Below are 11,891 nucleotides of genomic sequence, written 5' to 3' on the forward strand. Positions count from 1 at the left end.
TTTTTTTTTTTTTAAATTGTAGTTGTTGGAAGTGTTCTGCATACCTATTTTTAGCGCAGAGGAAAAATACAAGACCTTTGCTAACTTGGCCTCATTGCCCATTGAAATCCTTGAAGCTATGAGAAATTATACCCGATTGGAATCCGTAACATAATACTTAACTGATTAAAACTAAGGCAAATATTCATAAACTATTCAGCAACGATTCTCTCAGTAAAATCATGCAGTGTATATTTTGGTGACACAAAACAAAACACAAAATGCAGTTCTCAGTAGAAGCAGTTTCCTTTCATCATTACCAAGATCTATTTTGATTAAACCTTATTCACAGACACAATTTCTAAAGGTCTTCTAAGGCATCTTGTCCCGACATGATAAAACTAGCGAACAGGAGCAGACAGAGCAGTGAACCCCATCACTAGTTCTGCAATCAGGGGACTTCTTGGTACCAGATTTTTCTGACACAAGAAGTTACTAATAAGATGCTTATATTGCCCAAAGTATTGAGAATATCTGAAAAGCAACAACAAAAAAAGGAAGACTTGGGAGGAGATGCACGTGGGACTTGTGCTTTTGATTAATGGGCATAATTCTGAGGAGTGATACTGCTGGCAATGCCAAAGAGATCATGCGTAAATGTGACCGGTGCCCTCGGTGGTGCAGAACAAGCTTCCAAGACGGACAGCAGTCATAAGACTCCTATCACAAGCGAATACAGGAAGCTAAATCAGCAATCTGGCTTTTTTGACTTTGAACCAAATAACCAAATTCTAGTTCTGGGTTGACTGCCTGTAGTTACCACCGAATGCCCACAGTGGACGTGTGCGGGATGCCTGAACGCTCACAGAGCCGTGCTTTGCAGTTACCTTTTGCTTTTGACACCATTTGGGGAAGCAGCACAGAACCTTTTTCAAAAGCAGAAGTTTTATCTTTTCTTACAAAGACTTGGAAGACTTTTGATGTGAGATGGATTCAGTGCAATATTACAAACTGATGTACCACAGAGTAGCAGCCAAAAAAAAAAAATAGTGCCAATCTGAGGCACGGGAACTTTCACCTGAGCAGAACACTCCCAAAAAGGGTTTCCCTGTTGCAATTCCAAATGAAAAACCACTCCAGGCTCGGAGCGCTCCTGTTTGGCAGCAGGGGCGGCCTCCGCGGGGAGCAGAGCCGCGGGCCGAGCGCGGTGTCCCGCGCCCGGCGGAGCCTCCCCACGGGCTCCATGCTCCTCCCCGGACGCGGGCGAGGTTACACCTCTCCGTCCTGCGCCTGTCAGCTGGACTTCTCTGGTTACATGTGTGCTACGCTTTAAAAAAAAAAAAAACACCACCACCACCCTCCAGGCTGGCTTACTCAGCAGGTTATAAAGAGGGATTTACAAAATGCGGCTTTCTTCCAGATCAGCCCGTGCCTTTGTATTTATGTGACTGAAGGTCTCAGCTGATCCCTTCTTTTCTTGTACAGGCAAGAGGTTTGCGGCGGCAGCAGCAGCCACGGGCAGTGCAATACTGTAAGTCACCGGGAACGCTGGGTGCTTCTGCTCTCTCAGGTCGGAAGGGGTTGGCTCGTGGCGTGTGCGGCTCCCTAACACCCGTGGGATTTCTCTAGGCTGGAAGGTGCAGAGCGTCTTCGGCTGGCGCTGCCCTGCAAGATGCAGCAGCAGCGAGCGCCTATTTTATAAGAGGAGCGGGAAGGAATGATGCAATCGTGCAGGGGGAGAGCAGCATCGCGCTGCCGGGACATGCGAAGGGGATTGGAGGGTTGGGTATGGCAACACCTAGGAGGTTTCCTCCGGCCTTTTCCATCTGCTTTTTCAAAGATGCTTAAGGAAATTTGCGGCTCGACGCTGCTGCCAGGTAGCTGTGCAGAGCTGCAAACCACCCATATGTTGGTCTGCGTGCAGGCTGATAGCATTACCTTTAAAAAAATGAACTGAAAAGCAAAAAGGTTAAAGCAACAGGCTTAAAGCAGGCTCAGCGAGCTAACTTAAGGACTGAGTCTTTCCTATCTTGCCCCAACAACCATAGAAACTCCCAATTATGCACATATGGATTGAGCCTTTTTAAAGAGTTTTACTAGCAGGAATATGATTAATCAATAATTTACTTGAATTTAACTAATTTGCACAAATGCATATCTTTCCTCAAGAGTGATGCTGTTCTTACCCCCTGCCCAGGGCAAACGGGGACCAGCTTCACTGAGAGCAGGGAAAAGCCAAGGCAAACGACCTCAAAGCTGGGCTTCTTGTGCAGCCCACGGCTTTCAGGGAAGCCCGTCATCCCACCTTGCTAAATGGGGAAGTGAATCAGATTCGGAAATGCCAGAGACTTCTTGCATAGTTTAGGCTGAGTGATCTGTTTAAAGAGCTATTTTAGGTAATATTTCATTAACGTTCACTCATTCGTATCTTTTCCTCACAACAATAATTTTGAATATAACAAAAGCTAGCAGGTGGCAGAGCTCCCAAAAGCTGACATGTGGTAACAAATCAAGTGTAATCACAGTGATCATTTTGAGATCTCATCAAGATCTCATCAAAATACAAATCAGGCCTGGGGAACAGAACACGTGGGGCTCCGACTATCATTTATTTTTTCCTTCCGCACAGGATTTAGCAAATATTGCAGCTGTTTCAGTTTTTTTTCCACAGTGTGGCAAGTGCCCTTTGTTGAAGGGTCAGCAAACAGAAAAGATTTCAGTTGTTTTCCTTAAACATGTGGCCTTACATAATTGCTCGGCTTGCTGCTGTGGCTCCACCTCCTCTGTTACGAAACAGGACTCTCTTGTGGAAATGCCAGATTTTTTTTTTCTAGGTGGCCTGCCGGTCTGTGACACTGGCTTGATGAAACACTTCATGGTCTGGAGGCAAGGAGAGCTGCGGAGAATTCCACTTCTCCTTGTAATTTTTTTTTTCCTGAAGTTTATCCTAAGTCTCTCCTAATCCTCTGTCACTCTCTTCTTAAGAAGTCTTTTCTGGCATCTTCTTTGCTTTTCCTCTTTGGCATTTTCTTCTTTTTGGCATTTTCCCACACTTTTTTCGTAGGTTCTCAGACATGCTGGACCATTTCCTGCGTGGCTGCTTTTCCAGCATGTTGTCCACCCTCAACACTGGTAGCCTGGGCTTATGTTCTCACCTGCATTCTGGGCTGGGAAAAATGGCCCAGGTCACTGAAATTGGCTTGTTACCCTTTGGAAGGGCATTTGCCAACCTCTAGAGCTAATGGTGCAGCAATGGACTCGTCGTTTTAAGGAAAATCCAGAAGGAAAGGGAAGAAGGAAATGGCAGATCCTAGGGAAAAGTTGATGTCTTTTCCTCTCTCCTCTCAGAACACATTTCTAGCTATAACATTTTTCTCAAATGAGCAAATTTTCCAAGACCTGCAACCAGAAACACATTTCAGGGCATCACCAAGAACTCACAGCACAGTATTATGTCACCACACGGTGACATTGCGTGATAATGTGGTAATGTTGCAGTGGAGCCTGGGGAGAGCATGAGGCAATGGGGCATCTTTGCATGTGGAGGAATCAGTGCTGGAACATGACGCAAATGTCACGCCATGCTGATGCAATGAGTTTGCCCAGCAGAGCAAATCTTTTAAATTGGCACCAAACCCAGGACTCGATTTTTTTTTTTCATGGACTTTATAATTTCCAGTAGACTAGAAAAAAATTAACAGCTTAAAAAAAAAAAAAAAAAAGTGGTTTTATTTTTTACTTCCACTGCACAAATGCATGAAGCAAATGGCTTTCAAGGCCTGCCCTGAAGTCAAAGCCCCCTGCTTAGAAAATCAAAACCTTCCAGGGAAAATATGAATGCATTATTGAGGCCTCAATGTCAAGTCAAGGCTAATGCAAAGTAAACTTGGAAATGCCTCACATGTTCACGTGCTGCCAAACCTTAGCTCAACTTCAGTCTCACAGTGTTAGAGGGAGGTTTTTGTATCCATGGCAGCTTATGCTGACGTTTTTCTCTTACCTTTTACGAAGAACTGGACTATTCTCTTATATTATGTATACATGAACATTTACAATAGTAAATGTTCTGTGTGTTCTGTATATTTTTTTCTGTGATTATGATTTTTTTTTTTCCATAAAAATCCTTGTATCCCAGTACTCACCATTTGGTGTCAAAAGCTCTTCATTTAGGAGGAGTGTAGGGTATCTTGCACGGATGCAGTGTTTCAGGAAACTCAAGACCTCCAAGTAATTCCAAGGAGTCCAATTCAGGCATGTGCAGGTGAAACTGTCTGCAGTTTGCCGAGTTTCATCCCAAGCTTTTATTCAGTTCTTATTCAATCCTTAGTTAAGCAGAACTGCTGCCATGTTCTGTGCAACTATGGACCAAACAGTACAAATATGAAACCTTCAGGATTTAGCTCAACAATAACGGTGCAGGCTTGAATAGCATCTTACAGTCTGAACACTTTAAAATACTTGGACAAAACAAGGGAAATGAAGTAGATTAAAGCTGTGGTTGTACCTAAGCGTATGGAGTGGTAGATAGTGAAGTCCGCACTGAATTCCATTATGAAAGGGTGAATCACAGGATGAGTAGGGTAGAGAGTAAGAAAATATCCAAACAAAACTTCGTGCTCCGAATATGTGGAAAAACTGCTCAACATCCTCAAGTGGGGAGATATAAAAGGTAAGAAAACAAACCTTTGTCAGGCACTGCTATGGACAAAGTTGTGCCGTGATGAGCTGTCTTGAACAGCTAGGTTCCCTAAGCCCAAGACTTCACTGAGACTCCAGCTTCACTACAAGACTAATTACCGGTGTTAATATCCAGATCTTTTACACATGCATAAATCATTCATAGGAATCTCAGTCTTCATGATTTAGGGCCAGCTCACTGATACGTTTTAAAAAAATCTACTGTGATCAAGAAAAACCTTATGTGGAAGCTAGGCTTGGGTTTGTTTTATCACCTCTTGTAGCAACCAATTTCACACACCAGACTTGTTCTAATGAGAAATCAAGATCCACTGGAGCTGTGAGGGCAAGATGAGACAGAGAACTGCAAGTTGCCACCCGAGCTGGCAGCCTGGTAGTTGGTTCAGTGAATGCCAAGTCCTGCAGCCTTGAACCCCATGTGAACATCCCTGGGCCGAGCCTGCAGAGAGCAAATCAGCAGCTGAACCAGGCTCCACTGCCCACCTGTAACGTAAATGGGCTATCAGGAGGCAGCAACAGCAGAGAGCAAATCAGCGCCTGAGCCAGACCTCCACCACGGCCAAGCGGCCTCGATAAAAGCTAGCTCGTGCGCTGAGCTCGGCCTTTCCTGCAAGGACCACATCAGCCACTCCAATGGCTCAGGACGGAGTGCAGTGCTGTGACTCACAGAAAGACTTTATTTTATCCTCTTACAGTAAAAAGGTTCCTAAAAGGATGGCGTCTCTCTTGGAGCTGAAGGAAATCTTCCGCAACGCCGACGCGGTGTGCTTTGATGTGGACAGTACCGTCATCAGGGAAGAAGGCATCGACGAGCTTGCAAAGTTCTGCGGAGTTGGAGACGCCGTGGCAGAGATGTATGTAGTCCTCATGCTGTTTACTTCATACAGGCAGTAACAGAAAATAATTGTGCATAAGGTTAATCTGTGATAATAGATTTAAAACAGGATTTAGTTTGGCTCAGTGTTTTGGGAGATCATTGTAGATTAAAAGGGATTTTAGGAATGATATGTAGCTTTAATGAATAATAAAGTAGCTTACTTTTTTTTGCATTGTAGAGCTATTGAACAAAATTATACTGAAATCAATACTGTGAAATGAATTTATTTGATAGGCTAAGGTCAGGCCTCATCATCAAACTTGGCAGAGCACTAGCAAACCTGATCTCCTATGGGAGGGGACACATCTGATGACAGCTCTTTGAGGCTGATTTTGTTTCCATTGCAACTTGTAGCAAAAATTCCATTAACTTGAGAGAACATCATCTAGCCTGCAGTTTAGGAATTCTGGTCCCACTGGCTCAGACGGACTCACAAAGCAGCAGTTTTCTTTTGTCTTGCTGGTTCTTAAATGCAGTGACTGTCCTCAGAAATATCAGCAGTCCGAGTCCAAAAAAACTGTCAAGACTGTAGACAAACAAGTACTACTGGTCCTGAGCCTCAGTAATAGCTTCTCTTTGTTAGATTACATAAATCTTTCCACATTTCTAGTCTTTTCTTTCCCATTCTTTTTTTCTTCCCATAATACTGGTTAACTAACTTGAAAATATCATGAGCGCACTGTCCCTTTTTGTGTTCACTAGAACTGGACCTGAACTACGTTAATAAATCTGGCTTAAGTAAAATCCAATTAAATCTGGATCTCTGCCTGTAGTTTAAGGGGGACTTGCAAGTTGGATCTAAGGTGGATAGCTTCAATCTCCCTCAACTGTCTCCTACAAGCAGTTGCCACCAACCTTCTCAGATCACCCATCTCCTGCACAACGTAGACATGGTGTAACCTAGAACCTATGGGGTCTTGAGTAGTTGCCTGGTATTCCTCTTCAGCTAACAGTTCTTGAGAATTCTTGAGCTTCTTAAATGTCACTGATTTGTTTTGTTTGGATCACAATTTAGGACCCGCAGAGCTATGGGTGGCACTGTGACATTCAAGGCAGCTCTAACAGCACGGCTAGGTCTCATACGTCCTTCTTACGAGCAAGTGCAAAAATTAATATCTGACCATCCACCTCAGCTAACACCAGGAATAAGGTAAGAGGAATTTCAAAAGATCTAATGAAAAAGCTTCCAAACCTACACGGTATAAACAAACAAAGCTCTTTGGCATTAGTGAGACTGCGGAGCTGGTTTAGAATCTCTTCCTACTTGATTTTTAAGCCGCGTACAAAGCTCAAGTCAGGAGCTTTTGACGGTCTCAGTACAGACTAAGGAGATAAGCATCCACATAGCGGAAAATAATCTTACGTATTAACAGCCATTGATGCTGCCAAGCTCACATTCCAGCTCAAAGATGGAATGGGCATGGAAAATAATCTGGTCAATCACATTCAGAAGCGATTTTTCCAAGGCTAATAAAACCAGGTGGTTTAATTCAGTACCTTGGGTTGGTCTATTCTGCAATTACAGACCAACCTCCCGCGCTCCTTCATACCTCTGAACTCTGCTTAGGGTTCAAGAGCTACCCATTTTGTACTGAACTCACTAAAAAACTGCTAAAAATCATTAAGGGGAAATACCCACACAGGTTATATATACATACACATTTAAAATATATCTTTATATAATATGTATTTTTTCATCTTTGCTTTTGGAATAAGCATTAGCTATTTCAACTGAAAAGATTTTTCCTATGCAAATTGTTTCAAACAATTCAAAATTGTTGCTTCACTATGAAATCCAGCCACAGTTCTAATTCCATATTTTTAGTTCATACAGTAGTTCTTGGGACTTCTATTTTCTCCTATTTTCCTATGTACTTGCTTACGTTTGCTTACATTTTCTCCTTGAAATGAAGCACATGCTCAGCTTTTTCTGTGGAACGCATAGCTAGAAAGGGGACATTGTTTCCCTTGTTTAGAATCACATGATTTTCCTTTTCATTCCTTCCCTTTCTTCTCCTTCTCTGTGTAGACTGCTTTAAGCCTCCACTTTTTTTTTTCAGTATTTAGCATTTCTGCTTTAACAGCTACTACTTAGCTTTGCTGCATGTCAATGTTTCTGACTGTAGAGCCAGCTCCTTTAGAACTCCTGAGTGCCTTCAAGCCCCACAGACATTAAGTGGGTCTGAAAACTTTTCAGTTGTCCTTCCTTGCTTCCTTTTCTGTTGCTACTGCCATCTTCTAAAGAGATTATTGCTGTCCAGTGTCTTCAGGGATCCATTTCAGAGTTAAGACAATATGTGCATTTTGCAAACATATCAGCCAACTTTTGTAATTTGGTGAAAGTTGCATCTTCCTTACATTACATTTTCTGCATTATAGATTCCTTTTCTGGCTTTAAACATAATTTCATAAGAAAAAAAAAATCTGAACCGGATTTGCTGTCATTTGTTCCAGGGAAATAACGTGAACAAGATGAAGGCATAAAGAAAACATTTCTAGGGCACACTTGTTTCTGAGCAATGAAACACCTATTTGTCTTTGGATATAATATGCTTTTCTTAAGCAAACTGTATGCCTGTCCTAGCAAAGGAAAGGAAAAGCTTCAGGGAGCAGAGCAGGATGGAGCTGGATAGCAGCAGACATCCCAAGTAAACCAGAGTAATGCAGAATAAGGGCAGCCTTGGCTAGGCAAGAGGTCTTTTAGCCTCATTATTCCTTCAGCTTACCTTGAAGCTTGGCACTCACGGCTGGTGGCTGTTCTTCTTGCTAGGGAGTTGGTGAACAGGCTTCATCAGCGAGGGGTCCAAGTCTTCCTGGTCTCCGGGGGATTTCAGAGCATCGTGGAGCACGTGGCCTTGCAGCTAAACATTCCAACTGCAAACGTCTTCGCCAACAGGCTGAAGTTCTACTTTAATGGTGAGATTCATCTCCTGGCTCTTTTCTCTGTTAATTAATGTCATTTTTTGAATTCAAACTGAAGTCATATATCAAGCTACAGTGGCCAAAAAGTCAGACGGGATCTGGGGCTGGCCTTCTGTCCAGAAAATCACTTTGTAACTCCTACAGCTAGTTCTAGTGATGGAAATTGCAAGCCCCCAAAAACATGAGTCCAGGTCACTTGCCAGACATAAGAAAAACACTTCCTAATTGCGAGATGTGCCATAAAGTTTTAAGTATTTCAGTTGCTGACAGCAGAGATTTTCTCTTGGTCTTTCATGTTTAAAGACTTTAAATGTCCATAAATGGACTTAACTTTGCTAACCAACTAAGCACCACTGTGTTTAGTGCAGTTGTTTCCTTTTTAATGTTTTGTGTATTTTTATACATTATATTAAGTGCTGCTTTTGATAGGTTTAGACCAGAATGCCTGGGAATGGATTTGTAATGCTAGACATATGAGGTTTCTATTTGTACATTAGCACTTCAGCTTTTTGAAACTACCTCCACTAATGACTTAGTAAAAATGAGGATTTTACCTACCTTCTAATTAGTTCACTAGGATGTGCTTACATGACTGAATGTACTTAGCTGTATTCTGAAGGAAAGAGACTGTAGGCATCTGTCTTCATTTCCAAGGTGTTTACTGGTATAATTTCCAATACCTGGGTTTTGCTATAAATTCTCTGCAGTAATTACACCCACAGCTGAATTGCCCTTCCACTGTGTTCTAGGAGAGTACGCAGGGTTTGATGAGACACAACCAACTGCAGAATCAGGTGGGAAAGGAAAAGTTATTACTCATCTGAAGGAACAGTTCCACTTTAAAAATGTAGTTATGATCGGAGATGGAGCTACGGACATGGAAGCCTGTCCACCTGCTGTAAGTATTAAAGAATTGTAACTCCCTCTGAGCAGACTGGGGAAGGAAATAATAATAATGATAATAATAATAATGATAATAATAATGATAAAAAGGCTCTTTGAATACTCTTTAGGATTTCAAGGAAGATGTTTAGCACTTTCAGCGACCCAGAGAGATTTCTGTAGGTACTTTTCTCTATAAGGAAAAGCTGTATCATGCAACTGTTGATTTCTCTCTGTCCAGACAATGTCAGGAAGCATTTCACCCCTCTCAGCCAGCTGACAGGGACCAGTAACATGATGTCAAGACAAAATGAGGATACTGGCCATTTGTCTTTCTCTAACCCATTCATTCTCAGATATCCCTGTATATATATGCTCCTGCTCTCTCTTTGTACAATTCACATAGCAGCCAGATACCTTGGCATTCTCTACATAGCAGATCCTTACATATTTGCAACCAGTCTAGCAAACAGTCTCATATTAAGCTGATATCATTGCCTGGCTGCCTTTACTTATGCACCCTCTTTAAGAGCTTTCTTTTTTTCTGCTCAGTGGTCTTAAAGTACCAAGATGCCAGTTCTGAGCATTGATATATGGTGCTTATAGCACGAAGACCCTGGAGACCTTTGGTGCAAACCTACCTAATGGCAGCACAGCAAGACAGTTCATCACACTGTAGAGACAGCAGCCCTGGCAGGGTGGAATAACTGAAGATAATGAATAGAAAGCTACAGAAAGGTCATTTTACAGAGCAAGAGAGCTTATTTCCACCTTATCTGGTGCCTTTCTCTATATAGAGTACTCCAGTGCCCCTACTTTGCCTATGTTGGAGGAAAGATATCCTGTTGCATGGAAATGTACAGGAGCAAGGGCTAAGGGTTATTGCAGACGTGTTATGACAGCAAATCCCTTGGCATTAAACACGTGCACCACCAATACAGCTTAATATTTGCTTAATGCTTTCTACCTGAAGGCCAAAAGCAAGCAGTGGAAATTTTAAGCACTGCACTTTCACTGCAGCTGGTTTTCTAAAATCTGGAAATGAGGACTGTTCCTGGTTAATGATTGAAGACGTGGTTAATGATTGCTTCTGGTATCTATCAAATAAGGTAAACAGGGATAAGATAAACAGTATAGGGATAATTGCGATGTTGCATGGATGTTCAGATGTTAACTCATTCTTAAATATTGAGGATTTACGTTGCATCACAGTTACATCAGATTTTTAGTAAAGTCTTAGATCTGAATGATCTGGATGTTGCAAGGTACTGAGGTGCAACCTTGTGACTAGGACAGAACTTCAATAGTCAAAGTGGTGCAAAATTGAGTGTTAATGAAGTTCTTGGTAATAAATGTGAAAAAACAAACCTGCAAAATAAAATACATTTCTCTGGGAGTGGATGAATGCCGTAATTTTGGAGTTCAATCTAAAAAGCTCCATTTCTTATATGTGACTGCAGTAATATATGTGCCCATTCTTTTTTGCTAGGATTGCTTCATTGGATTTGGAGGGAATGTAATCAGGAAGCAAGTAAAGGAGAAAGCTAAATGGTACATTACTCACTTTGATGAACTACTAAAGGAACTGGAAGAACGATAAATTATACCGTAAAGTAATATATTTAACAACTATAAATACAATTCAATTAAACATATTTGTTTGCAAAGTTGTGTTCTGGATTTTTTTAAATGATTTGGAGATGATAATAATCTTCTCTGACTGGGGACTCAAGATGCAAATGTCCTCATGCTACTGAAATATTCTGTAATGAAAATGCTGAGTTTTTAAAACATCTTTTTCAAGGTGGAAGAGGTCAGTTGATTATTCACCCAAAGCAGGAATATATCAATAAGTTATTAACCCAAGGACTAATCCATTAATGTATTATTAATGGATACCCATTGCTTCAAAATCTTTGGAGCTAATACCCGTATTTATTTTGGGTAGCGAGAAAAGAATAACGGGACCAAAAGAAAGAACTTTGTGTAACCAATAAAAGTAATATAATAACAACAAATAATAAGTATAAAATCTTACAAAGTAAAAAGAAAAAAAAAGTACTTGCCACTCCAAAGAATCTCAATTCTCTGGAATTGTTCAGGTAGGAAATATACTCTTCCGTATTGCTTAGCATCTCTGCTTTCATTAAGATAGGGCTAAAGGAGAACCTAACACGTGACGTTTCTCAGCATCACTGTTTGAGAGCCACAGTCTCAAAGACAGGAAGGGTGCACAAACCTCAGACACGCTCCACTGTTCATTAGAAGCCAAGAAGCATATTGGAAAACTAGTGATACAGTGCTTCCAATATCGCTGCAAAATAACTGCAAGTAACCACAAAATTGTGATTTTTGTTAAAAAAAAAAAAGAAAAAAAAAAAGAAAAAGGCACATTATTTACTTAGGTCTTCTATTTATTTAACAATCCCTGCCCTGTCAACCTGTAACTCGATAGAAGCTGATTCATCCATCTTTACAAACAGATGGTCAAGCGATTAAGAAAACATTGGGAAACACTTTCTTTGCCTCAAGT

General features: G+C 41.4%; 1 protein-coding gene across 1 annotated transcript; it reads left to right on the top strand.

Annotated features, from left to right (window-relative positions):
* The first annotated feature begins 5,210 nt into the window (after window positions 1-5,210).
* Window positions 5,211-11,011, top strand: PSPH (phosphoserine phosphatase). The gene is made up of 5 exons (XM_026037021.1): window positions 5,211-5,531; window positions 6,570-6,704; window positions 8,325-8,470; window positions 9,226-9,374; window positions 10,848-11,011. The coding sequence occupies exons 1-5, from the start codon at window positions 5,311-5,313 to the stop codon at window positions 10,956-10,958; spliced, it is 762 nt and encodes a 253-aa protein (XP_025892806.1). The 5' UTR covers window positions 5,211-5,310; the 3' UTR covers window positions 10,959-11,011.
* Window positions 11,012-11,891: the final 880 nt, after the last annotated feature.

This window comes from Nothoprocta perdicaria, unplaced genomic scaffold (assembly GCF_003342845.1).
Source record: "Nothoprocta perdicaria isolate Ctin4 unplaced genomic scaffold, notPer1 scaffold_189, whole genome shotgun sequence".
NCBI lineage: Eukaryota > Metazoa > Chordata > Aves > Tinamiformes > Tinamidae > Nothoprocta > Nothoprocta perdicaria.

Bases quoted from the DNA above. Each gene is read 5' to 3' on its own strand.
- PSPH (XM_026037021.1), top strand. From the start codon at position 5,311: ATGGCTCAGGACGGAGTGCAGTGCTGTGACTCACAGAAAGACTTTATT. The intron at 5,532-6,569 runs GTATGTAGTCCT...ATCACAATTTAG, and splicing joins GGAGACGCCGTGGCAGAGAT to GACCCGCAGAGCTATGGGTG. The intron at 9,375-10,847 runs GTAAGTATTAAA...CTTTTTTGCTAG, and splicing joins TGGAAGCCTGTCCACCTGCT to GATTGCTTCATTGGATTTGG.